Source organism: the organism of the source record quoted next, unplaced genomic scaffold, assembly GCF_019419815.1.
Source record: "Pyrus x bretschneideri cultivar Hongxiangsu unplaced genomic scaffold, Pyrus_bretschneideri_v1 Contig12, whole genome shotgun sequence".
Taxonomy (NCBI): Eukaryota; Viridiplantae; Streptophyta; class Magnoliopsida; order Rosales; family Rosaceae; genus Pyrus; species Pyrus x bretschneideri.
In genome coordinates this window covers 7,079,991-7,104,197 of record NW_025999413.1, presented here as the reverse complement: position 1 = coordinate 7,104,197, position 24,207 = coordinate 7,079,991, and the positions used below count along the sequence as shown (strand labels likewise).

General features: G+C 37.0%; 1 protein-coding gene and 3 long non-coding RNA genes across 4 annotated transcripts; all 4 read left to right on the top strand.

Moving 5' to 3' along the window:
* The first annotated feature begins 1,222 nt into the window (after positions 1 to 1,222).
* On the top strand, positions 1,223 to 23,129 carry LOC103935075 (receptor-like protein 7). Its single transcript, XM_048578221.1, has 2 exons — positions 1,223 to 2,784; positions 21,175 to 23,129. The coding sequence occupies exons 1-2, from the start codon at positions 1,590 to 1,592 to the stop codon at positions 22,944 to 22,946; spliced, it is 2,967 nt and encodes a 988-aa protein (XP_048434178.1). The 5' UTR covers positions 1,223 to 1,589; the 3' UTR covers positions 22,947 to 23,129.
* On the top strand, positions 4,822 to 6,158 carry LOC125474443. The gene is made up of 2 exons (XR_007256004.1): positions 4,822 to 5,238; positions 5,387 to 6,158. It is a non-coding gene; the product is annotated as an uncharacterized LOC125474443 (long non-coding RNA).
* LOC125474444 lies at positions 6,856 to 13,075 on the top strand. The gene is made up of 2 exons (XR_007256005.1): positions 6,856 to 6,905; positions 12,696 to 13,075. It is a non-coding gene; the product is annotated as an uncharacterized LOC125474444 (long non-coding RNA).
* LOC125474441 lies at positions 13,254 to 13,858 on the top strand. Its single transcript, XR_007256001.1, has 2 exons — positions 13,254 to 13,591; positions 13,703 to 13,858. It is a non-coding gene; the product is annotated as an uncharacterized LOC125474441 (long non-coding RNA).
* Positions 23,130 to 24,207: the final 1,078 nt, after the last annotated feature.

The following is a 24,207-nucleotide window of genomic DNA, read 5'->3' as shown; positions in this document are numbered from 1 at the left end:
GCATCAAATGTGGTAGGAGTATTTTCGTCATTTTAACAATGTTATTTAATAATTAATATTCTTTTGGACAGTTTTTTTTTTTTTTTTCCAAATAATTAGTACCTCATAATAGGCTAGCAATAATGTGATTCAATCAGTTGTTTATTAAATATTATTTTCTTATTTTTAAATACGTTCAAAACATCTTAAAAGGTTGTAATGTTGGTTATAAAAAAAGTCTTTTGCATGCGAATAATAATGTAATTAAATTAGTTGTCAAATTATTATTATTTTTGAACAAACGATATTATCTACACTAAGGGAGAGGGGGGTGGGCTTAGCCCCACAATGTGCTAGCAATAATGTGATTCAATCAGTTGTTTATTAAATATTATTTTCTCTATTCTTAATATAAATTCAATGGAGATCGATTTTATTATGTGGATTCAGCTGCTTTAATTGATTTATGAGGGGTTTCTTCTAGCATGATCTAAGATTATTCATTTACTTCAAATATTTGACTTTTCTTTTGTCAATTTACGCATATAAATACATTTAAAACATGTAAGTCATGCGTAGCATGCTGTGATTCAAAAATGCATTATGCACGCTCGTGAGCATGTGCATGAAGACTAGTGAATCATAAACTAAACACAATAGTTTGGTTGTAGTTGGATGTGCGTGGGTGCTTGGTGAATCAAGAAGGGAGTTTAAATGAAACACTCTTTAACAAAAAATGACAATTTTACTCTAAAATTCACTCCTGGTACTATTCACTCACAACACCCTTTTGTCATTTTGATTAAAACTCAAAGTTTTTAAACCCTTTTCATTAGTTTTCCTAATCAAGAAACTTCATAGATATGGGATACCTAACAGTCAACACGCATACAATATAAGTTAGGAATGAAGATTGTCATATCAGTTAGCTATACCAAAAGATTTTTGGCATCCAAAGGATTATTCTTCCATAGAAATTTCAAAAGATGAGAAAGTTGAACTAATCAAATTTCAACAAGTTTGAAAAATCAACTATTTATATATATGAGGATCCTGATTGATGTATTACGTTGATTTGAAGAACGGTCTTGAAGTTATGGAGTGAGACATTCATTTCAAATTAACATAAAAAATGTAATAATTAGAAAAAATGGTTGTCTAAATGGTGGGGTACTCATTGACACATAACCTAAAATAGTGAAAAAGTCATACAGTTTACTTTTTAAGTCTTTAAGGAACAAGAGTGGTAGGTTCCAAGTTGGGATAATGCAATTTGCATCTTAAGAGGCTGTAATGCCAGTTATAAAAAAATGTCTTTCGTACGCGGATAATAATGTAATTAAATTAGTTGTCAAATGATTTTTTTTTTTTTTGAACAAATGATATTATACATTAAGGTAGAGAGGACCCTGACTTAACCTCACAATGAGCTAGCAATAATGTGATTCAATCAGTTGTTTTTTATTTTTTATTTTTTCTTTTTGAACAAACGATATTATTTACAATAAGGAGAAATGGGAATGGGCTTGGTCTATAAAAGGACGTTGATTTCTGCATCCGTAATTATGCGAAAGCCATAAACACTTCCATAACAGAAAACATAAGTTGTCATGGGAATGGAATCGCGCCGATCGAAGTTCATTTCTGTACGTTGTTTTACTTTGCTATTAATCATTGCTACTCAATTTTCTCTCTCTGTGCAGACGCAGACAATTTGTCACGACGATGAGCGCTCTGCCTTGTTGCAATTCAACGACAGCTTCACGATAGACGAGTCAGCTTCTGCACTTCCTTCTGCTTATCCAAAGGTTGCATCTTGGACACCAGAAGGAGATGCTCAGAATCAGACAAGTGACTGTTGTTCGTGGGATGGTGTCGAGTGTGATGAGGTCTCTGGCCATGTTATTGGCCTTGACCTAAGAAGTAGCTGTCTCTATGGTTCTATCAACTCCAGCAGCAGCCTCTTTCAACTTGTTCACTTGCAGAGTCTTGACCTCTCAGATAACAACTTCAATTTTTCCCAAATACCATCAAGATTGGGGCATGATCTTGCGAGCCTAACGTATCTCAACCTTTCAAAGTCTTTTTTTTCTGGCGAAATTCCATCAGAAATTTCAATGCTATCCAAGCTCTCAACCCTTGCTCTGTCAACCAGTCAGAAGTTTCCCAACCGTAAAAACATTTTGAAACTGACCAAGACCAACTTGATAAGCCTAGTTCAAAATGTGACCAAGAACATTGAACAACTTCATCTTGATTTGGTAGACATATATTCCACTCTGCCTGATGTTTTGGTCAATGCATCTTCTCTCATATCCCTCAGACTCGCTCAATGTGGGTTGTATGGGGAATTCCCAGTTGGTGTTTTCCACCTACCAAGCTTACAAGTTCTTCTTCTGTCCGACAATTTGAACCTAACCGGTTATTTTCCTAACTTCAACAAGACCAATTCCTTCAAGACATTGGATGTTTCGAACACGAATTTCTATGGTCAATTGCCCTCTTCTATCGGAAACCTTCATTCCTTAAATGTGCTAGAACTCTCATACTGTACCTTTTATCCTAGTCTTCCATCCTCACTCAAAAACCTTACCCAACTCAGTTACCTTGACATTTCCGCATTTTACGACTCTCACGAAAACTTTTCCACAAGTCAATTACCTTCTTATCCCTGGTTTTGGGTTGGAAAGCTAACAAACCTTTCCCACTTGGGCCTTTGTTATGCTAGAAGGGGAGACTTCCCAGCTTTTCTGGCTAACTTGACCCAACTCGCATACCTAAACTTGGGGCACAATGAAATGACTGGTCCAATCCCTTCTTGGCTCATGAACTTGTCCCAACTAAGCCATCTAGACCTCAGATATAACAAATTACATGGAGAAATTCCTCAATCGTTCTTCCGATTACGAGATCTTCAATTCCTTGACCTTTCCGATAACAACTTGAGTGGATTGGTTGAAGTTGATCAACTTTCTAAGCTCAAATTTTTAGAGGATCTACGTTTATCATTTAACAAGTTATCTCTGAATTTCAAAACCAATATGACCGCTGCTTTTCCTAAGCTTCAGAGTCTAAGGCTGGATTCGTGCAACTTGACCGAGTTTCCAGGATTTTTACATGATCAATACGAGTTGACCACCCTCTACCTTTCCAACAACAACATTCGGGGCCAAATACCGAAGTGGTTGTGGAATGCAACTAGAGAAACAATGTTGAATCTCAATCTTGCTTACAACTCTTTAACAGGGTTTGAGCAAGATCCAGGCACTTTTCCGTGGCAGAATCTGTTGTACTTATTTCTCCGCCTTAACAAGTTACAAGGATCACTGCCAATTCCGCCACAATCCATCATAATTTATGATGTTGCAGACAATTGTTATAGTGGAGAAGTATCACCGTCATTCTGCAACTTGAATGATCTGCATACTCTTGATTTGTCCAACAATAACTTGAGTGGCAAGCTTCCGCAGTGTTTGGGGAACTCCAGTAATCTTGGACAACTGAGTCTGGGGAACAATTGTTTTCACGGTGGTCTTCCTTCGTTATGTTCAACTGTAAATAGTAGTTTGGAATCGGTTGATTTAAGTTATAACCAGTTAGGGGGAAAGCTACCAAGATCAATTGCCAATTGCACTCAGTTGGTGCTTCTCAACATTGCAAACAATCACATCAGCGACATCTTCCCATCTTGGTTGGGGGCACTTCCAGTCTTATGGGCTCTCATTTTGCGGTCTAATGGATTTCATGGCGTGATTGGTAACCCTGCAACAACCCATGAGTTCCCCAAGCTCTGCATAATCGATTTGTTTAACAACGACTTTTCTGGTATATTGCCCTCAAACTACTTTGAGAACTGGAATTCCATGAAATTTGTTGGCAAAAGCAAGCACACGTACTTTGAGACCTTGTCCTTAATCGACTCACAAGGATTTGTAACCCGCTTTAGAGATGCATTCTCGCTCACAATCTTTGCCAAAGGTGTTGTGCTGAAATATGAAGAGACCCCAAATCTTCTCAAACTCATAGATCTATCGGGTAATAAATTTGACGGAGAGATTCCAGCAGGTGTTATTGGGAATCTAAGAGGCCTTGTTTTGCTTAACCTTTCGAATAACGCTCTCACCGGTCAAATCCCCTCATCGTTGGGGAACTTGAATATGCTCGAGTCATTAGATCTCTCCCACAACCAGCTCTCAGGAAGGATCCCCAGTAATCTGGCGCAACTCAATTTCCTTGCATGTTGGGATGTGTCCCATAATCTTCTTTGGGGCCCAATACCAGTTGGCAAACAATTTGACACATTCGAAAACGATTCATACGAAGGAAACTCGGGTTTGTGTGGAAAGCCTTTGTCAAGGAAATGTGAAGCGCCGCCACCACCATCAGCCGTGGAAGAAGATGAAGACTCTGGGTTCGAAATTGGACTAGATTGGTATGTGGTTCTGCCAGGAGTTGTCAGTGGTCTAATAGTTGGGGTGGTTGCTGGGAATACACTGGCAAACAAGAAGCGTGAATGGTTTGTCGAGAAATTCAGCAGGAGGCGGCAGCCAAGACGCAGGAGGAGGAGGAGGGGATAAAGTGCTTTTTAGTCCTTGTAAATTTGATCTCCATGTTTAGTTGTTGTTTAAGTTGTTATGGGGTTGAGTCTGTTGCATTTTGTTATCCTTTATGTAGTGTGGTGTTGTTTTGTCTTGCTATATCCCAATTCATAGATGTAATACATGTTACCGCGGGTCTCCGAAATGACCCGTGCCTTTGTAATATATTCTTAGGCAAAATAATAAAACACGTGTTTGTGATATATAACACATATACATATGTGACTGGGAGGTTGACAGTGAGAAAGAGAGAGGGAGAGGTTAGGATGTTAGTGCCCCAATGTTTGATTCGGTGACTGGGAGGGTGACAGTGAGAGAGAGAGAGAGAATGGGTCGTGATGATTTCGGGGAGAGAAACAGAGAGGGAAGGGTGGGGATGGTGAACAGGCCCCGAGCATGGTCCTCCTGAGTCCAGGATTCTGATAAAAAATCAATGTTTTATTATTTCTTGCATTTATATCTGCTGGCATGTGGTGATTGAGAGGCCAAAATTATTTTACAAATCTTTTTGTACTGTTTGGTTAGGTTAGGCAGCATGGTCTTGTGTGTTTTTTTAATCGATTTGGGGATTTTCTAGCCTTGTATTTATTTGTTTGCTCTCTGTTCTTCAAATTATCAAACACTCTCCCTTTGTTTCTCAGGAAAATGCTTCAATTTTCTGGTAATCTTCTCCCCTCTCTGTAAATTATGAATTTAATTGTCTTCTCTATATAAATCGATTCATACATAACACGCTGCATGTATGAAATTCCAATAACCTTCTAAAGAGGATTTTTATGTTCATTTTAACTGCAATTCGTATAATTTAGGAGGATAGTTTGATATAGCAGTGGTCATGGGAGACTTCGTTTCGTTTATTAGATTAGCCAATCTCCCTGAAGAGGTGAAGAAGGAACTTGAAGATCCTCATAGTGGGTAAGGCAATTTAGTCCTGTCCTTATGTTCTGATTTCTCTTAAGCCACCAGAAAGCATCAATTTGGCCGCTAGCCGCATGGATGTATTCCCTATCTTCTTCTTACCCGCCATGTATTAGGTACAGTTTTGGATGGAGCATCAATGTCATATGGCTCAGACCAATAATTATTTGGCCAAACTGTTGTATTTGTCGGTTTCTTTATGCTGGGATATATTTAGCAGCATTAACCTATTTGAAAACTTAGATTTGCACAAACACAACATAATCTTTGCGAAAGCATGTATTTGACTGGCATATTATTTCATATATATTAACAGATAAGCAATGCTCTAGCGGGTGCCGACATAAAAGACTTGATGAGGAAGCTATCAAAATTTATTTATGATGAAGAGAAAGCTCTTGAGATGAGGTTTTTTTGTTCCCTGTTTCATCTTTGTTTTAAGCAATGAGAAGGGTCAAGTTTATGATAGTTTCTAGATATGTAGATTGGGAAATTAATCATTAAACTAAGATTTTACACGCACTTCCAAGGCCATTGTGTGTGGGTTGTACTTTATCTTTAGTCTGCTGTTTGTTCAATCCCGTATATTTGGAGCAGATATTTGTATCCTGAGCCTTACCCAGAGGAGAATTTGGAGTTAATTCGTTCTCGGAATATTCGGTTGCATCTTTTTGGTAAATTCACATATGTGAGTTGTATTTGATCTTGATAATGGATGTATGTTTTACGTGAGGGAACACATTCGCAAATTCGTGAATTTGGAGCAGATACCTTATTTGTAAGTGGGAGCATGAGCTCATCCCCCAAAGGGGGACACCGGTGTTGCCATAAAGTTTTTAGGATAATGCTTGTGTTCGCCTCGTTGGAGAACTTACTTGTCCCTCCACTTACGATTAATGTATCTCCACAGTATGAACATTATAATCGGAATCGTTCATTCTCTTTATCATAATCATATCTATAAAAAATTCTTCAATTCAGAGATTTTTTAGTCATCCATTCATGTAAAGCCAATCAACGGTTTTAGTAACAAGTAGCATCTTCATGATGAACTGTTTATTTGTTTTATGCATATGAATGGTTAAAAGATTTCCAAATTGAATAATTTTGTTGTGTGTAGGATCTTTGATAATAAAGATAATAAACGGTTTCGATTATAATGTTTGTACGGTGAAGATACGTTAATAATAAGTGAAGGGACAAGTAGTTAGTTTACATTTGGTTGAGGTGATATCCAGGTTACTTTAAAAAGTTGAAAGCAGATAGTATAATAAGGGCAAAAGTCAAATAGATCAAGGTTTACTACCATTTGTATTAGAAGGGTAGTTAACCTTCCAGTTATATTTTCAGGTGAGGGAGGGAAGGAAGACAAATGAAAGGGAATGCATCAAACAAACAAAAAAATTTAAGGTGTATATAACTTAATATTTTCCAGTTACATTTTTTAAATCTAACTTTTTTTTTTAAGATATTCGATATTATTTACACTAAAGAGTGGGGGAGTGGGCTAAACCTCACATTTGGCTAGTCGATAATTTGGTTCGAATCTGCTGTTGATGAGAATCGAACTTAAGACCTCTCATTTATAATTAAGAACAGTACTATTAGACCTTATTATTGACATATCCTAAACTTAACTTTGAAGTGTAAAAATATTTTCTCACCTTCTTCCTCAACTTCTCTCTTCATCACTCATTTCTCATCTCTAACAAAATTCCACAGATTTAAAATGATATAGTTATCAATAAATAAGCCCCGTGGTGGTAGTACGTTGCCGGTAGAGAAACCGACTGCCTAGAAGTAAGAATCTAACAAAGAGTGGGAAGTTGAAAGGATACGAATAACGAAGTAGAAGAGTTATGTTGGTATGGATTTTCATTTATGTTGCAGAACTATAGCGGATATAATCTCCACATAAATAAAATAAAATAAAATAAAATAAAATAAAATACTCTTCATATACACTGAGTTCAAATCCTTCTCTCCTCCATTTATATTACTTTAAAGTAAAATATTGCTTGTTGGAGAAACTACCGAAGACATCTGGTGTAATTTGGCTGTTAAGGTCTAAGTGGCATTGGCATATCAGATTGTGGTTCAAGCTCAAAATCTTCTTTTTTCTTTCAATTCTTGACATTACATAATCGATCCAAGCAATGTATATATTCTACCCAATCCAATCTCGAAATCCATGAATATCAATTTAAAGCCAATTTGGCAAGTGTGAGAGATATGAGGGATGCTGATGCATTGACCAATATATATATATATACACACACACGGAGAATGTGGCTACCCAACCAAGAATAAGTTGTTTTATTTTATGTTGGTCACTGAATTCCAGCAAGGCGGAGCTCTCTCTGAACTGGAAAGTGTCTGCATAAATTAAAAACAATGAGTAGCATTGAGTAAAAGCAAGGTATTAATACAACTAATAGAAACAAAAGTTACACCCCGAGGATCCCGTCCTAGGGCCATGACTGTTTATTTCCTGATTATATTTGTTTTTCGCTCTCATGTAATGGAGTCGTGGTGGTTGAAGTTTACTTTTTGTACATTGTTTTACTTTTTGTAAATAGTTTAATTTTTCGAGTGAAAAAGGATTTTCAAAGTAGGAAGGGCAATCCATCAATCTGCACCTCTTCGAATGTATACGAAGAAAGTTGAGGTTCTATTTTAAAATTAATTGATAATATAGGGAGTAGTTTAACTTCATATAATCTCTTGCATAGTTTGGTCCTTTACCAATGTGGAACTTTGTCCTCACATTTTCACACGCCCCTCGCTGTTTATTTGATTTATACTGAGTCCTAATTATATTTGTTTTTGCTCTCACTAGAAAAATGGCCCACGTGTTGCAGCGGGTTCTAATTACGTAATGCATTTTCAATTGGATTAATCTAGAAAACGCATTTTCAAAGTAGCTTTACAAATTGAATCTCTCAAATTCTCTGTTTCCATTACTGTTAAACTACTTTCCGTTAGCTTTACAGATTTGTGAGATTCAGTATTTCATTAGAATTTCTAGAGATTAAGTAGTTCATTAGAATTTCTCACAATTAAATAGTTCATTAGAATTTTCCACAATGAAAACTTCTCGTCGAAAATGAATGAAACACATTGAGGGTTTCACTTTTCTAAACCCTCATTGTGTTTCATTCGTTTTCATTCCCCCAATTAAACAGATAAACTAATTCACACAACCTGAGTTTCAAACCAACCTAAGCACAGATTCAAACCCGAGTTTCAAACCATATTATATAATGTTAATCTACTTTTGATTAGCTTTACAAATTTGTGAGATTAAGTAGTTCATCAGAATTTCTCCCCAATTCTAATGAAAACTTACTGTCGAAAATGAATGACTTCGACTTGAAAACATAAAATGTTGATTGACCCAATCTTAGTATTAACCCCCAAATCAAATTCCTTTGTTTGTGTTTTATCTCTTTCCTTTATTCCAAATTGACATAATTCCAGATAAAAAGCCTCAAAGAATCTAAACCTTCCTTTAGATGAATTCTATGTGTGCATGTTCCCAATAAAACAGAATGTTTAACCATCTTTCTAATAAAACAAACTCCAATTGTTTGAGCATCTTCTGTCACATTTCGGTCCGAGACGGATCACTTCCCGGGCCCGCTCCACCACCGTAGCATGATATTGTCCGCTTTAGGCCCCGACCACGCCCTCACGGTTTTGTTTCTGGGAACTCACACGAGAACTTCCCGATGGGTCACCCATCCTGGGAATGCTCTCGCGCGCTACTCGCTTAACTTCGGAGTTCCAACGGAACCCGAAGCCACTGAGCTCCCAAAAGGCCTTGTGCTAGGTAGGGATGAGAATATACATATAAGGATCACTCCCCTGGGCGATGTGGGATGTCACATCTTCAATGAAAGGCCAACTTTATTTTTTCATTCCCCCAATTAAACCGATAAACGCACACAACCCGGGTTTTAAACCAACCTAAGCACAGATTCAACCATTACGCAGAAACAGCAAGCAATGCAAACCATTAAACACATGCAACTTATATATGTAATACCTACTTGCACATTATTATGAATGTCCTTTGCATGGTTTAGTTCAAATCCTCCAACCTCATACACAACCCATAAGAGCCATTCGAAAACCAGAACAAACCCCCCTTGCAATTTAGCTCACTAATCCAATTGAATCAAAACAAATTCAATCAGGAAACAGAAAGTTAAGAACATCCCAAAAACCAAAAGAAACCCACTTGTAGTTTTAACTCACTAACCCATCGAATCAAAACAAATTCAGTTAGAGAAACAGTCCAAAATCATATATATATATATATATATATATATATATATTATCTAAATGTAAACCAATTCTTAGCTAATTAACTGAGTATACCAAAGAATCAAATTAAATACAAATTCTTAAACTTTGGCATCCCAACAATCAAATAAGGAAAAACAACAATGTGTGTACTGCATGTGTGAGTGAATGTGCTGCATAAGTGTGTGAGTGTATATTGTATTGCCGAGGAAAACCAACAATATCTTCCAAGTGATAAAAAAAGGTATAAGCGTGAGTATATATTGTTGAGAATTAATGTCATTTGTAGGTGAAGTAAGTGTGTGAGGTTGGTGAAGTAAGTAGAGGTTGTAGGTGAAGTAGGTGGATGTTGTAGGTGAAGTAAGTGTGTGAGGTTGGTGAAGTAAGTGGAGGTTGTAGGTGAAGTAAGTGTGTGAGGTTGGTGAAGTAAGTGGAGGTTGTAGGTGAAGTAGGTGGATGTTGTAGGTGAAGTAAGTGTGTGGTGTAGCTTTCATTTGGTTTGCTATAAATACCCAAGTCCCCAAGCATTGTATATCATCCAAGGAAAAACAAAGCCTAGAGCTAAATAAGAAAAGCTTTGCTAATTAGTTTGTTTTGTGAGCTTTCTTTAAGAGTGTGCTCTATTTTCTTCTTTTTGGGATCATTAGAGTTATCTTGGATACTCTTCTTATTCAACATATATTGTATGTGTTGTGTATGTATAAGTGCATGACAGTGTTTGTGTGACACTGCATATGTGTGTACTGTGTATGTATATAAAATGTGTGTGTAAGTGTAGGTAAGTGTGTGTACTCTGTGCGGATAAGTGTATGTGATGTGTGTGAGTGTATATTGTATCTGTATGCAGTGTGTATAAAAAGTTAACAGTAAGGTAAGGCATATACCAAATCATTTAGTTGGAATATACATAAAATTACAGTAGGGTAAGGCAACAATGCAATCAAGCTACGGAATTACATAAAATAATGACATCACTAAACTTTACTCCTCAACAATGTAATCAAGCTAACAGATTTTAAAATACTTATTCCTAAAGAGATGCAAAATTACAATAGGGTAAGGCAAATACCAAATCACTTAGTCGGAATACACGCAAACTTTACTCCTCATAAAAAGAGAGAAAAAAAGTATATATAAAGAATGAGGAACACAAACCTATCCAAACAATAAAGATTTTGTAATAGGTAATAGCTTGCAAAACACCAAAAACTAATAGTTAGAAAAATAAAACATATATCAAGAAGATGAGACGAATTTGTAAGTAAAAAAGTCCTCCTATAACAGCTATATTAAAGCATAAACATTCATGAAAACTCATAATTTATAGCTAAAAAGCACAAAGTATTTTTGCGGAAATATAAAGATCCCTTGTGTGCCCCAAATTGTCCTCTCTTAGCCTTCCTCCATCTTTACGTGTGAATTTTTTTTTTTTGTGATGTTGGAATTTTGATCTATGGAGTTTAAGGCTCTGAAATATAGTATGATTTCAGAGCATTTGACAATTTAGTTGTAAGCAGGAAAGTTAATAACTATGGTGGGCATATGAGAGAGAGAGAGAGAGAGAGTAGAAGCTCGTGAGGTTGTAGGTGGAGCCAATGTATCCCATATAACCACATTAAACGTGGATGCGAATGTTAATTTCCGAGGCAATGTTTAAGAAACTTAGAAGACAGATTATTATCCATTAATTGATTGATGCACACACAATAACAAATGGTTGGATTATGACTCTTTTCAAGCAAGCAAAGAGATTAAAAATAACAATCATTCAGGAAAAAAAATGAGCAAGAAGACAGATTCGGCGAAAAACCAACATCAACTTTTTGCAACTAAACAGAGGAATCCCAACAAAAAACAATGGTCCTTGACGTAAGAAATGAACTCACCGGCCCAACAGAAGCCTCCAGCACACTAATCCTGAAACACCTCTACTTCTTAAACCTTCAATCACTACCTTGGCATGTTCGATTGCTCTGTAAAAAATTAGAGAGAATAAGAGTTTGTGTTCGAACACAGTATCAGGAGAATTGAAAAAACAGACTCTGTAAACCTCACAAATGGGGTGAGATCCTCTCCGGATCATTCTCTCAGGATCCGTTGGACCAAGCCAATCAAACTTGATCTTGAGGTTAGGAACAAAATATTTTTTTAACTTTCCATTTGATTCTTTGCAGCAGCAACCATGGAAAGGCCATATGCATCTGCATCCATGGCTACTTGTTAGACATCTGCATGGCTCAAGTATTTTTCGAATTCTTGCTGACCACAATTACAATTTCGAATCTGAAGCTGTATGACATAAATAGAGTTTGTAAACACAAAAGATTTGAAAACGACTTCTCAACTTCTTAATCAGATGAGGCAGGCATGGGTTTCAAATCTCAGTGTCTCTCTCTCTCTCTCTCCACCCTTTAGCGTCCTCCTCTGGCAAGTGATTGGGTTGATGATTAATCTTGGGCTTAATCAAAGGAAGCCCAGTTGTGCAAATCCTTTGTTTTGGGCTAGTGGCTGCTTTGGTGAAGGCGCCGGCCCACATAATATTAAAATGATGGTTCAGGGCGGCTAATAGGCAGCAACCCTACACCTAGGCTGACTAGAGGTATGGGGCAGTAGGACTCAGATCCTCTCCGGATCATTTCCGTGAGGATCCTCCTAACCGATTAATATCAACCGTTGATACAAATCCAACGACCAAATTATTTTCACCTCTTTCTCTCTCCTTCCCTCGACTCTTTTCTTTCTCCCTCACTTGGAAGCACCCACCACCACCACACCTGCATCTTCTCAATCTTCTTCAGCCCCCGCCCTCTCCAATTAAATTCCTTGTTAGCTTTTGTATTTCTTATCTCTGAATTTTAATTTTTGCAGTATGCTCAATGATGTATTTTGTAGGTCCTTTGAATTCAACAGGAAGAGGAAGAATTTGCAGCAGGGGAGGTTGGGGTAGGAGAGAGCCGGAAAGGGTTGCTGGGTTGTGAGACCACTAAGTTCAATGATTCAAGAGCTGTCAAGTTCCCAAGAGATAAGGTTATGAGACCACTAAGAGTGTTGTTGGAGAGCTTCAGCAAATGAAGGCCTCTTAATTTCCCAATGATACCCGCTGGAATCTCTCCTTCAAGTCTATTGCTTGATAGATAGATGTTACAATCCGTCTATAATTTTACTGTATTTTATTTTTTTGAAAAATGTTAAATGATCAAAATGCTCTTAGATGGTATGTGTCAATTTTCATTTATTTAGTATTCAGGACACGTATGAGATATTAATTAGTATATTACTCGTCATTACAAACGATTAAGTACATGGTAGCGAAAATTAGAACTTGGAACCAGGAAGATTTTAAAAAACAAGTATCAATCATTTTATTCAAAATGGAGGAAAAGGATAATATCACTGGATATAAAATATTAATGATAGAATAAAATAATAATAAAATAAGAAAGAGGGAAAGGGTGGACAACCATCGAGAAAAGAAAGAAGGGAAAATCGAAGGGGAGAGGCCATTTTCTTCTTCTTCTTCCTCCTTTGCTCACTTCACCCTTTGCAAACTATTTTCAACATAACTTCCGATAATGAAATCACACGAGGCTGGAAGCTATACTTTCGTATCACAGCCGTCTTCAATCTGATACCATACCCACCCTTTGAAAACGGGTGTACAAAGAAAACGAGGCCCAAACATATGGACGTTTTCCGGCGACTTTCCTCCGATTTCGGCCGACCCCGCTGGAACCTGGCCTCGACCCAAGTGAAAATAATGATTCTTTCCCCGTGGGCTCTCCTATAGCGTAAGTTTTTCCCAAGGTATTAACTTTCAGTTTTGGGATCAGTTCTTTTATTTGAATTTGAATTTGGTATTCTGTATGAATATTTGAGATGATACTCGTTGTATAATTTAGGAGTTGAATCGAACTGGGCAATAAGGATTGGTTGCATATTTAGGGAAGAACCTTGAAATCCTAACCTTAACTTGGTTCTCTTTAGAAATGTAAGAGTTGGGTTTGTTTTATAAGTATTAATGTTATTCCAGAATCGAGGCCAGGTATATTTGAATATTTTGTGTGCCATATTTGTCCTACCCTTGAAGAACATTGCTGAATTTGTATGTGTTGTAGCCTAGGTTTGTGTAGATAATTAGAGTTCTAAAACTACTGAGTGGTTCTATATTTTTCCATGGCATTGTCAGATGCTGATGCTAAATACTTGATTGGACAATGCTATTACTAGAGCAGTATATGACTCTTGGTTTTGGTCTTTGATTTATTGGTGGTTCTTTATTTCGTTCTTTCAGCGGATGAAGAGCTTAAGACCGCTAGGAATTTATATTTTATTTTGAGGCACTTGGATAAACAGTTTGGTTTTCTATGTTAATTATTAAGAATCATTGATATGGTTTGGCTTGTGTACTAGTTACGAATAATTATTCGAATGTTATCGTTTAGGGATTGCATGTTATTCTATGGCCTGAGAACTAGTTCCTTGATATCAAACATTATACCTATTCTCTAGTTGAATATAACTATGTTCTCAATTCAAGACCAATTTCATATGGCGGGTCAGGTTCTTGTGGTTTGTTTGGCATGCTTATTTGATTAACTAATGCAAATAAATGTTATCAAATTTAGTGAAGTTATAAATATACTGGATTCTATGTGAGGTGGTTGTTTTCAAACTATTATATGCTAAATACATAACTACTTATACAGAGAAAATGTAGGCAGCTAGTTTTATGTGCCTATATATCAAATTATACGTATCTTCCACACTCAATTTCATTATATACTCCAATTGGATTAGTTCTAACGAACCATTTTATTTGCTATAACTAGTCCAGCTAGTTATTATTAGATTATAGTTATATTGTTGCTTTCATATGTACTATTGGGTTTGTATTTTGGTATACGATTTGAAAGGGGTATGCTTATAGTAGTTGATTACAATTATATCTAAAGTATATCGGTTAGTAATGTCATGGCTGGTATAGATATCAATAGGACAGATCCAGTGTGGTGTGATTACTATTCGATTAAGTTCTTCGCCTTTACACGTATCATGTTGTTTGCTTAAATGGTAGAATGATGTCCCATTAAACATAAATATCCATACGCATGCCTATACTGAAACCAAAATCAAGTTGATGATTCACGTTCTGAAGCTATATGTATATGTCTCATTTGCCTAGACAAGCTATACAAAGAAAGCATACAGTTTTTAATAGTTATTCTGATTACATGTATGTAGTAATTTCTTGCAGTAGTCATAGGAGTTTATTGAATTGGTGAACTACGAATGGCTTGATCCCTTCTTAGGGTACGTAGGCAGTCTAACGCTAAAGTTAGATGTAGCCATAAAATAAAAGAAAATGACTGCATGGTTAAATGATTGATTGTGTTGTGGTCTTGTCTCAGAGGCAAGACGTGATAGATAAATAGGAATGTGGTGATGTCACGTGTCGATCTTAGACGTATGTCGGGATCAGGGTGTGTTAATAGATCTATAAGTCTCAGAAAATAAGGGGTCTTCAAATATTTCAACTCAACCCCTTTGGCAAGAATTTTGATCTTGTATTGATAGATATAAGTGGCATTAGTTGCGTTGGTCGAAGAGACTTCAAAATAAGTTTGATTGGTTTCATTAACAAATTTCAAGAAATTCCAGTTCTCCAAGTAGTTAGAGGGCAACATACCGGAAAAACCATTGTGAGATGGATCAATGATGCACAAGTTGGGGAACTCTTGTTAGTTGCAAGCTTCCCAATTATTCCATGAAATTCAATATGACCCAAAATGAGAGCCTTTAACGCTGGTAATTCCTCCAACTGAGTGCAACGGGCCAAAAATCTACCATCCTCAAACTATTTTTATTTGGACATAGTTGAGGAATATCTCCGTCAATCATTAATTTTATAATCATTGTTTGCAACATCGTAAGTCATGATTGATTGGGGTGGAATTGGCAGTGAACCTTGTAACAAGTTGGACGTCATTCCAAAAACAACGTATGTTTCCATGGAAGAATGAGTGGATTCTGGTCAAATGACTCGATGCCCGTTAAGAAGTTATTCGATAGACCCAAATTCAACATTCTCTAGATGCAATCCAAAACCGTTTTGGTATTAGGCCATAAATATTGTTGTCAGAAAGGTGAAGATTGTACAACCACAGAAGTTGAAACTTGGAAGTGCCTTTAAACTTTTGAGGTTGGAAGGCTGATCAAATTCAACTAATCCTCTCAACTTGTTAAGGGAAAGGTCCATATCAGTTAATTGGGTCAAATTCCTTGTAACCCAAGATGGGATTTAACCAGTTTGTTCATTAGAACCCAAGTCTAGTTCTGTAAGTTGAGACAAGTTAGCACGAAAACATGGGAGTTTTCCCTTTAAGTTGGTATGCGCAAGGCCCAAATGATCAAGTTTGGTTAGCTTTCCAACCCAAGACCTGGAATAATCAGATGCTAACGATTGGTCTGTCTTTGTGAAAATGTCTTTTCCAGGCCAATACAAGCGACCATAAAATGAAGAAATGTTAAGGTAAAAGAGCTGAGTTAGGTTTCTGAGTGAAGATGGAACATTGGGATCAAAATTGCAATAGTAGATGCCAAATATAGTTAAGAAACGAAGATTTCCAATGGACATAGGCATTGGGACCATGTCTTTTCCAGGCCAATGATGTGGCCAGACTCTTTATCGCACTCAACACCATCACACGAATAACAGTTACTCTGATGAATGATGAAGTTTCCATTTTAAAGTTGTAAAAAAAAAATTAAAAAAAAAAAAAATTAAAACGGTAGTTGGAGCTCTCATCGGAGTCGGTTCCTTTCCCCACCTCTTCCATTCCATCTCCCTTCTGACGCTAGGCTGAACTCATGTTCCACTAATACTTTTCCACTAATTCATATTGCTAAAATGCTAATCTATCTACCTTTGGTAAAGTCTTGAACCAAATTATACGCCCTTGACTATAGCGACAAACACTAATCCCTTGAGAGTGTTAGTCCTACTGATTAATTAAGTCTTAATAGTCTTGAATCATATTTTCTCGATGAATGATGAAATTTTGAAAAATGACAACTTTTTTCGTCATCGGGGGGAAGTTTCTGAGTCCGTACAAGGAAAAATAATTGAGTAGCATCGAGTAACAGCAAAATTAAACAATATACAAAAAGTAAATTTTGACCATTGCCACTCCATTACCATGGCAATTTTGTTTTATGTTTAAAGGGAAGTCTATGGTTCTTCATGAACTGTCTGCCACCTTATATTTTTAGCACAATGTTTAATAATGTTGGCACAAGAATTGATTAAACTGTGAGGTGATAGAGAGTTTATTAAAAGTCCCATTTTTTGAGAGAGTCTCCTTAGCATTTCCCTCCTATAATTGTGGAGAATCAACGTTATTCATGTTAGTCGAACTTAAAATATTTTACAAGTGAAGAAAGATTTTTAAAGTAAGAAAGGCAATCTATCGAGCTGTGCCCCTTGGAAGGGATGTATAAACCATTTGGATCTTATTGACCAAATAAACGATCTATATTGAACAAAATTTGTTGAAAGTACATTTGATTTTTCCCTCCTCTTCCATCTCCCTTCTAGTCGTATGCATAATGCATGGACTCTTCCATTAATTTCTTTGGTGTTTATCAAGCTGAACTCATGTTCCACTCATACTTTTCCATTAATTCATATTGCTAAAATGCTAATCCATCTACCTTTCGTTTCTCCCACTTTTCAGGCTTCAAGTCTTTGTTGGAACCAAATTACACACCTTTGACTGTCACCACAAACATTCTCCTCAATAACATTAATAATTATTTACCTTTGTTTTGTACCAGTTTTAAGGCTTGAACCAAATTACACGCCCTTGACTATCATCACAAACATTCTCGTCAAGGGATTAGTGTTTGTCCCACTATTAATTAAGACTTATACTCTTGAACCATATTTTTGCTCAACTCGATGAATGATGAAATTTGAAAAATAATAACTTTTTTCATTATCGTGGCAAAGTGTCTATATCTATACAAAGAAAAAACAATTGAGTAACATCGAGAAATAGCAAAATTAAATAAGCTCATTTTTAACTATGCCTCCTAAAACTTTATTTTGATCTCGTTTTGCCCATTGTAACTAAAAACTTGCATTTTACCATCTGAAACTCAGAATTCATTCCACTTTGACTTGTGGACTATTTCTTCCTTTTAAACTTATAGGATGCCTTCTAAAACATATGTGGGATCCAACACCCAATAAGTCTATGCCACATGTGCAATAAATTTGATTATAAATTTCCACTATACGTTAACATATATTCAACAATCAGACGATATTATGTTTAAAAGAAATTAAAGAGATGAAAAATATATAAATGAAATTGATTAGCCTAGTGCACACAAATCAACCACATAAGAAATTAACAGATCTAAGACAACGTGGAGCGAATTTTGAGTTTTATCGAAACGACTTTCAAGTTTCAGGAGGTAAATGGAATCAAAATCGAGTTCGAGGGGGCAAAGTGGAGTGACTTTTGAGTTTCAGGGAATAAAGTTGCTACTTTTGAATTATATGAAGCAAAGTGAGATGAAATCGAGTTCCAAAGTCGTAACTAAAAATAAACCATTAAATAATTTGCCAAAAAATAAATAAATAAATAAAAAACTTCTATCACCGCCACTCCATTATCAAGGCAATTTGGTTTATAAAAAACTTCAATCAGTTGTTTATTAAATATTATTTTCTTATTTTTAAACACGTTCAAAACATCTTAAAAGGTTGTAATGTTGGTTATAAAAAAAGTCTTTTGCATGCGAATAATAATGTAATTAAATTAGTTGTCAAATTATTATTATTTTTGAACAAACGATATTATCTACACTAAGGGAGAGGGGGTGGGCTTAGCCTCACAATGTGCTAGCAATAATGTTATTCAATCAGTTGTTTATTAAATATTATTTTCTCTATTCTTAATATAAATTCAATAAAGACCGATTTTATTATGTGGATTCAGCTGCTTTAATTGATTTATGAGAAGTTTCTTCTAGCATGATCTAAGATTATTCATTTACTTCAAATATTTGACTTTTCTTTTGTCAATTTACGCATATAAATACATTTAAAACATGTAAGTCATGCGTAGCATGCTGTGATTCAAAAAATGCATTATGCACGCTCGTGAGCATGTGCATGAAGACTAGTGAATCATAAACTAAACACAATAGTTTGGTTGTAGTTGGATGTGCGTGGGTGCTTTGTGAATCAAGAAGGGAGTTTAAATGAAACACTCCCGGTATTGTTCACTTTAACGAAAAATGACAATTTTACTCTAAAATTCACTCCTAGTACTATTCACTCACGACACCCTTTTGTCATTTTGATTAAAACTCAAAGTTTTCAAACCCTTTTCATTAGTTTTCCTAATCAAGAAACTTCATGGATATGGGATACCTAACAGTCAACACGCATACAATATAAGTTAGGAATGAAGATTGTCATATCAGTTAGCTACACCAAAAGATTTTTGGCATCCAAAGGATTATTCTTCCATAGAAATTTCAAAAGATGAGAAAGTTGAACTAATCAAATTTCGACAAGTTTGAAAAATCAACTATTTATATATATGAGGATCCTGATTGATGTATTACGTTGATTTGAAGAACGGTCTTGAAGTTATGGAGTGAGACATTCATTTCAAATTAACATAAAAAAATGTAATAATTAGAAAAATAGTTGTCTAAATGGTGGGGTACTCATTGACACATGACCTAAAATAGTGAAAAAGTCATACAGTTTACTTTTTAAGTCTTTAAGGAACAAGAGTGACAGGTTTCAAGTTGGGATAATGCAATTTGCATCTTAAGAGGCTGTAATGCCAGTTATAAAAAAAGTCTTTCGTACGCGGATAATAATGTAATTAAATTAGTTGTCAAATGATTTTTTTTTTTTTTTGAACAAATGATATTATACATTAAGGTAGAGAGGGTGGACTTAGCCTCACAATGAGCTAGCAATAATGTGATTCAATCAGTTGTTTTTTTTTTTTTTTTTTTTTTTTAACAAACGATATTATTTACACTAAGGGGAAATGGGAGTGGGCGTAGTCTATAAAAGGACGTTGATTTCTGCATCCGTAATTATGCGAAAGCCATAAACACTTCCATAATCAGAAAACATAAGTTGTCATGGGAATGGAATCGCGCCGATCGAAGTTCATTTCTGTACGTTGTTTTACTCTGCTATTAATCATTGCTACTCAATTTTCTCTCTCTGTGCAGACGCAGACAATTTGTCACGACGATGAGCGCTCTGCCTTGTTGCAATTCAACGACAGCTTCACGATAGACGAGTCAGCTTCTGCACTTCCTTCTGCTTATCCAAAGGTTGCATCTTGGACACCAGAAGGAGATGCTCAGAATCAGACAAGTGACTGTTGTTCGTGGGATGGTGTCGAGTGTGATGAGGTCTCTGGCCATGTTATTGGCCTTGACCTAAGAAGTAGCTGTCTCTATGGTTCTATCAACTCCAGCAGCAGCCTCTTTCAACTTGTTCACTTGCAGAGTCTTGACCTCTCAGATAACAACTTCAATTTTTCCCAAATGCCATCAAGATTGGGGCATGATCTTGCGAGCCTAACGTATCTCAACCTTTCAAAGTCTTTTTTTTCTGGCGAAATTCCATCAGAAATTTCAATGCTATCCAAGCTCTCAACCCTTGATCTGTCAACCAGTCAGAAGTTTCCCGACCGTAAAAACATTTTGAAACTGACCAAGACCAACTTGATAAGCCTAGTTCAAAATGTGACCAAGAACATTGAACAACTTCATCTTGATTTGGTAGACATATATTCCACTCTGCCTGATGTTTTGGTCAATGCATCTTCTCTCATATCCCTCAGACTCGCTCAATGTGGGTTGTATGGGGAATTCCCAGTTGGTGTTTTCCACCTACCAAGCTTACAAGTTCTTTATCTGTTTGAAAACTATGACCTAACCGGTTATTTTCCTAACTTCAACAAGACCAATTCCTTCAAGACATTGGATGTTTCGACCACGAATTTCTATGGTCAATTGCCCTCTTCTATCGGAAACCTTCATTCCTTAAATGTGCTAGAACTCTCACTCTGTACCTTTTATCCTAGTCTTCCATCCTCACTCAAAAACCTTACCCAACTCAGTTACCTTGACATTTCCGCATTTTACGACTCTTACGAAAACTTTTCCACAAGTCAATTACCTTCTTATCCCTGGTTTTGGGTTGGAAAGCTAACAAACCTTTCCCACTTAGGCCTTGATCTTGTTAGAAGGGGAGAGTTCCCGACTTTTCTGGCTAACCTGACGCAACTCTCGTATCTATCCATGGAGAGTAATGAAATGACTGGTCCAATCCCTTCTTGGCTCATGAACTTGTCCCAACTAAGCCATCTAGACCTCTGGGATAACAAATTACAAGGAGAAATTCCTCAATCGTTCTTCCGATTACGAAATCTTCAATTCCTTGACCTTTCCCTTAACAACTTGAGTGGATTGGTTGAAGTTGATCAACTTTCTAAGCTCAAATTTTTAGAGGTTCTTCGCTTATCACGTATTAAGTTATCTCTGAATTTCAAAACCAATATGAGCGCTGCTTTTCCTAAGCTTCAGGTTCTAATGCTGGATTCGTGCAACTTGACAGAGTTTCCAGAATTTTTACATGATCAATACGAGTTGACCAGCCTCGGCCTTCCCAACAACAACATTCGGGGCCAAATACCGAAGTGGTTGTGGAATGCAACTAGAGAAACAATGTTGAATCTCAATCTTGCCAACAACTCTTTAACAGGGTTTGAGCAAGATCCAGGCACTTTTCCGTGGCAGAATCTGTTGATCATTTCTCTCAGCCTTAACAAGTTACAAGGATCACTGCCAAATCCTCCACAATCCATCGTAATTTATGAAGTTGCAGACAATTGTTATAGTGGAGAAGTATCACCGTCATTCTGCAACTTGAATGATCTGCATATTCTTGATTTGTCCAACAATAACTTGAGTGGCAAGCTTCCGCAGTGTTTGGGGAACTCCAGTAATCTTGGAGTACTGAGTCTGCATAACAATTCCTTTCACGGTGGTCTTCCTTCGTTATGTTCAACTGTAAATAGTAGTTTGGAATCGGTTGATTTAAGTTATAACCAGTTAGGGGGAAAGCTACCAAGATCAATTGCCAATTGCACTCAGTTGGTGTTTCTCAACATTGCAAACAATCACATCAGCGACATCTTCCCATCTTGGTTGGGGGCACTTCCAGTCTTATGGGCTCTCATTTTGCGGTCTAATGGATTTCATGGCGTGATTGGTAACCCTGCAACAACCCATGAGTTCCCCAAGCTCTGCATAATCGATTTGTCTAACAACGACTTTTCTGGTATATTGCCCTCAAACTACTTTGAGAACTGGAATTCCATGAAATTTGTTGGCAAAAGCAAGCACACGTACTTTGAGACCTTCTCGTCCATCAACTCACATGGAGATTTAATCGACTTTGAAAGTGTATTCCCGCTCATAATCTTTGGCAAAGGTGTTGAGTTGAAATATGAAATGACCCCAAATCTTCTCAAACTGATAGATCTATCAGGTAATAAATTTGACGGAGAGATTCCAGCAGGTGTTATTGGGAATCTAAGAGGCCTTGTTTTGCTTAACCTTTCGAATAACGGTCTCACCGGTCAAATCCCCTCATCGTTGGGGAACTTGAATATGCTCGAGTCATTAGATCTCTCCCACAACCAGCTCTCAGGAAGGATCCCCAGTAATCTGGCGCAACTCACTTTCCTTGCATATTGGGATGTGTCTCATAATCTTCTTTGGGGGCCAATACCAGTGGGCAAACAATTTGACACATTCGAAAACGATTCATACGAAGGAAACTCGGGTTTGTGTGGAAAGCCTTTGTCAAGGAAATGTGAAACGCCGCCACCACCATCAGCCGTGGAAGAAGATGAAGACTCTGGGTTCGAAATTGGACTAGATTGGTATGTGGTTCTGCCAGGAGTTGTCAGTGGTCTAATAGTAGGGGTGGTTGCTGGGAATACACTGGCAAACAAGAAGCGTGAATGGTTTGTCAAGAAATTCAGCAGGAGGCGGCAGCCAAGACGCAGGAGGAGGAGGAGGGGATAAAGTGCTTTTTAGTCCTTGTAAATTTGATCTCCATGTTTAGTTGTTGTTTAAGTTGTTATGGGGTTGAGTCTGTTGCATTTTGTTATCCTTTACAATTCATAGATGTTAAGTTGTTACCGCGGGTCTCCGAAATGACCCGTGCGTTTGTAATATATTATTGGGCAAAATAATGAAACACGTATAATTTTGGGTTTTTTGGGCCCAACGTGAGATTTGGTGTCGGTTTGTGCAGTGGCTGCCACAGCCCATTGAAGAGGTTCAAGGCCTGAAAGGCCGCATGCCCTTTTGCCCTCTCTGCATTCCAAATCCAACGGATGGATTGAAAAAGGCATGGGTCTTTTGGTCATTCTGCGTTGGGGTGTCCGGGAGAGAGAGAGAGTGAGAGAGAGTGAGAGAGAGAGAGAGAGAGAGAGAGAGTGGGAGAGGTTAGGATGCTAGTGCCCCAATGTTTGATTCGGTGACTGGGAGGGTGACAGTGAGAGAGAGAGAATGGGTCGTCATGATTTCGGGGAGAGAAACAGAGAGGGAAGGGTGGGGGTGGTGAACAGGCCCCGAGCATGGTCCTCCTGAGTCCAGGATTCTGATAAAAAATCAATTTTTTATTATTTCTTGCATTTATATCTGCTGGCATGTGGTGATTGAGAGGCCAAAATTATTTTACAAATCTTTTTGTACTGTTTGGTTAGGTTAGGCAGCATGGTCTTGTGTTTTTTTAATCGATTTGGGGATTTTCTAGCCTTGTATTTATTTGTTTGCTCTCTGTTCTTCAAATTATCAAACACTCTCCCTCTGTTTCTCAGGAAAATGCTTCAATTTTCTGGTAATCTTCTCCCCTCTCTGTAAATTATGAATTTAATTGTCTTCTCTATATAAATCGATTCATACATAACACGCTGCATGTTTGAAATTCCAATAACCCTCTAAAGAGGATTTTTATGTTCATTTTAACTGCAATTCGTATAATTTAGGAGGATAGTTTGATATAGCAGTGGTCATGGGAGACTTCGTTTCGTCTATTAGATTAGCCAATCTCCCTGAAGAGGTGAAGACGAAACTTGAAGATCCTCATAGTGGGTAAGGCAATTTAGTCCTGTCCTTATGTTCTGATTTCTCTTAAGCCACCAGAAAACATCAATTTGGCCGCTAGCCGCATGGATGTATTCCCTATCTTCTTCTTACCCGCCATGTATTAGGTACAGTTTTGGATGGAGCATCAATGTCATATGGCTCAGACCAATAATTATTTGGCCAAACTGTTGTA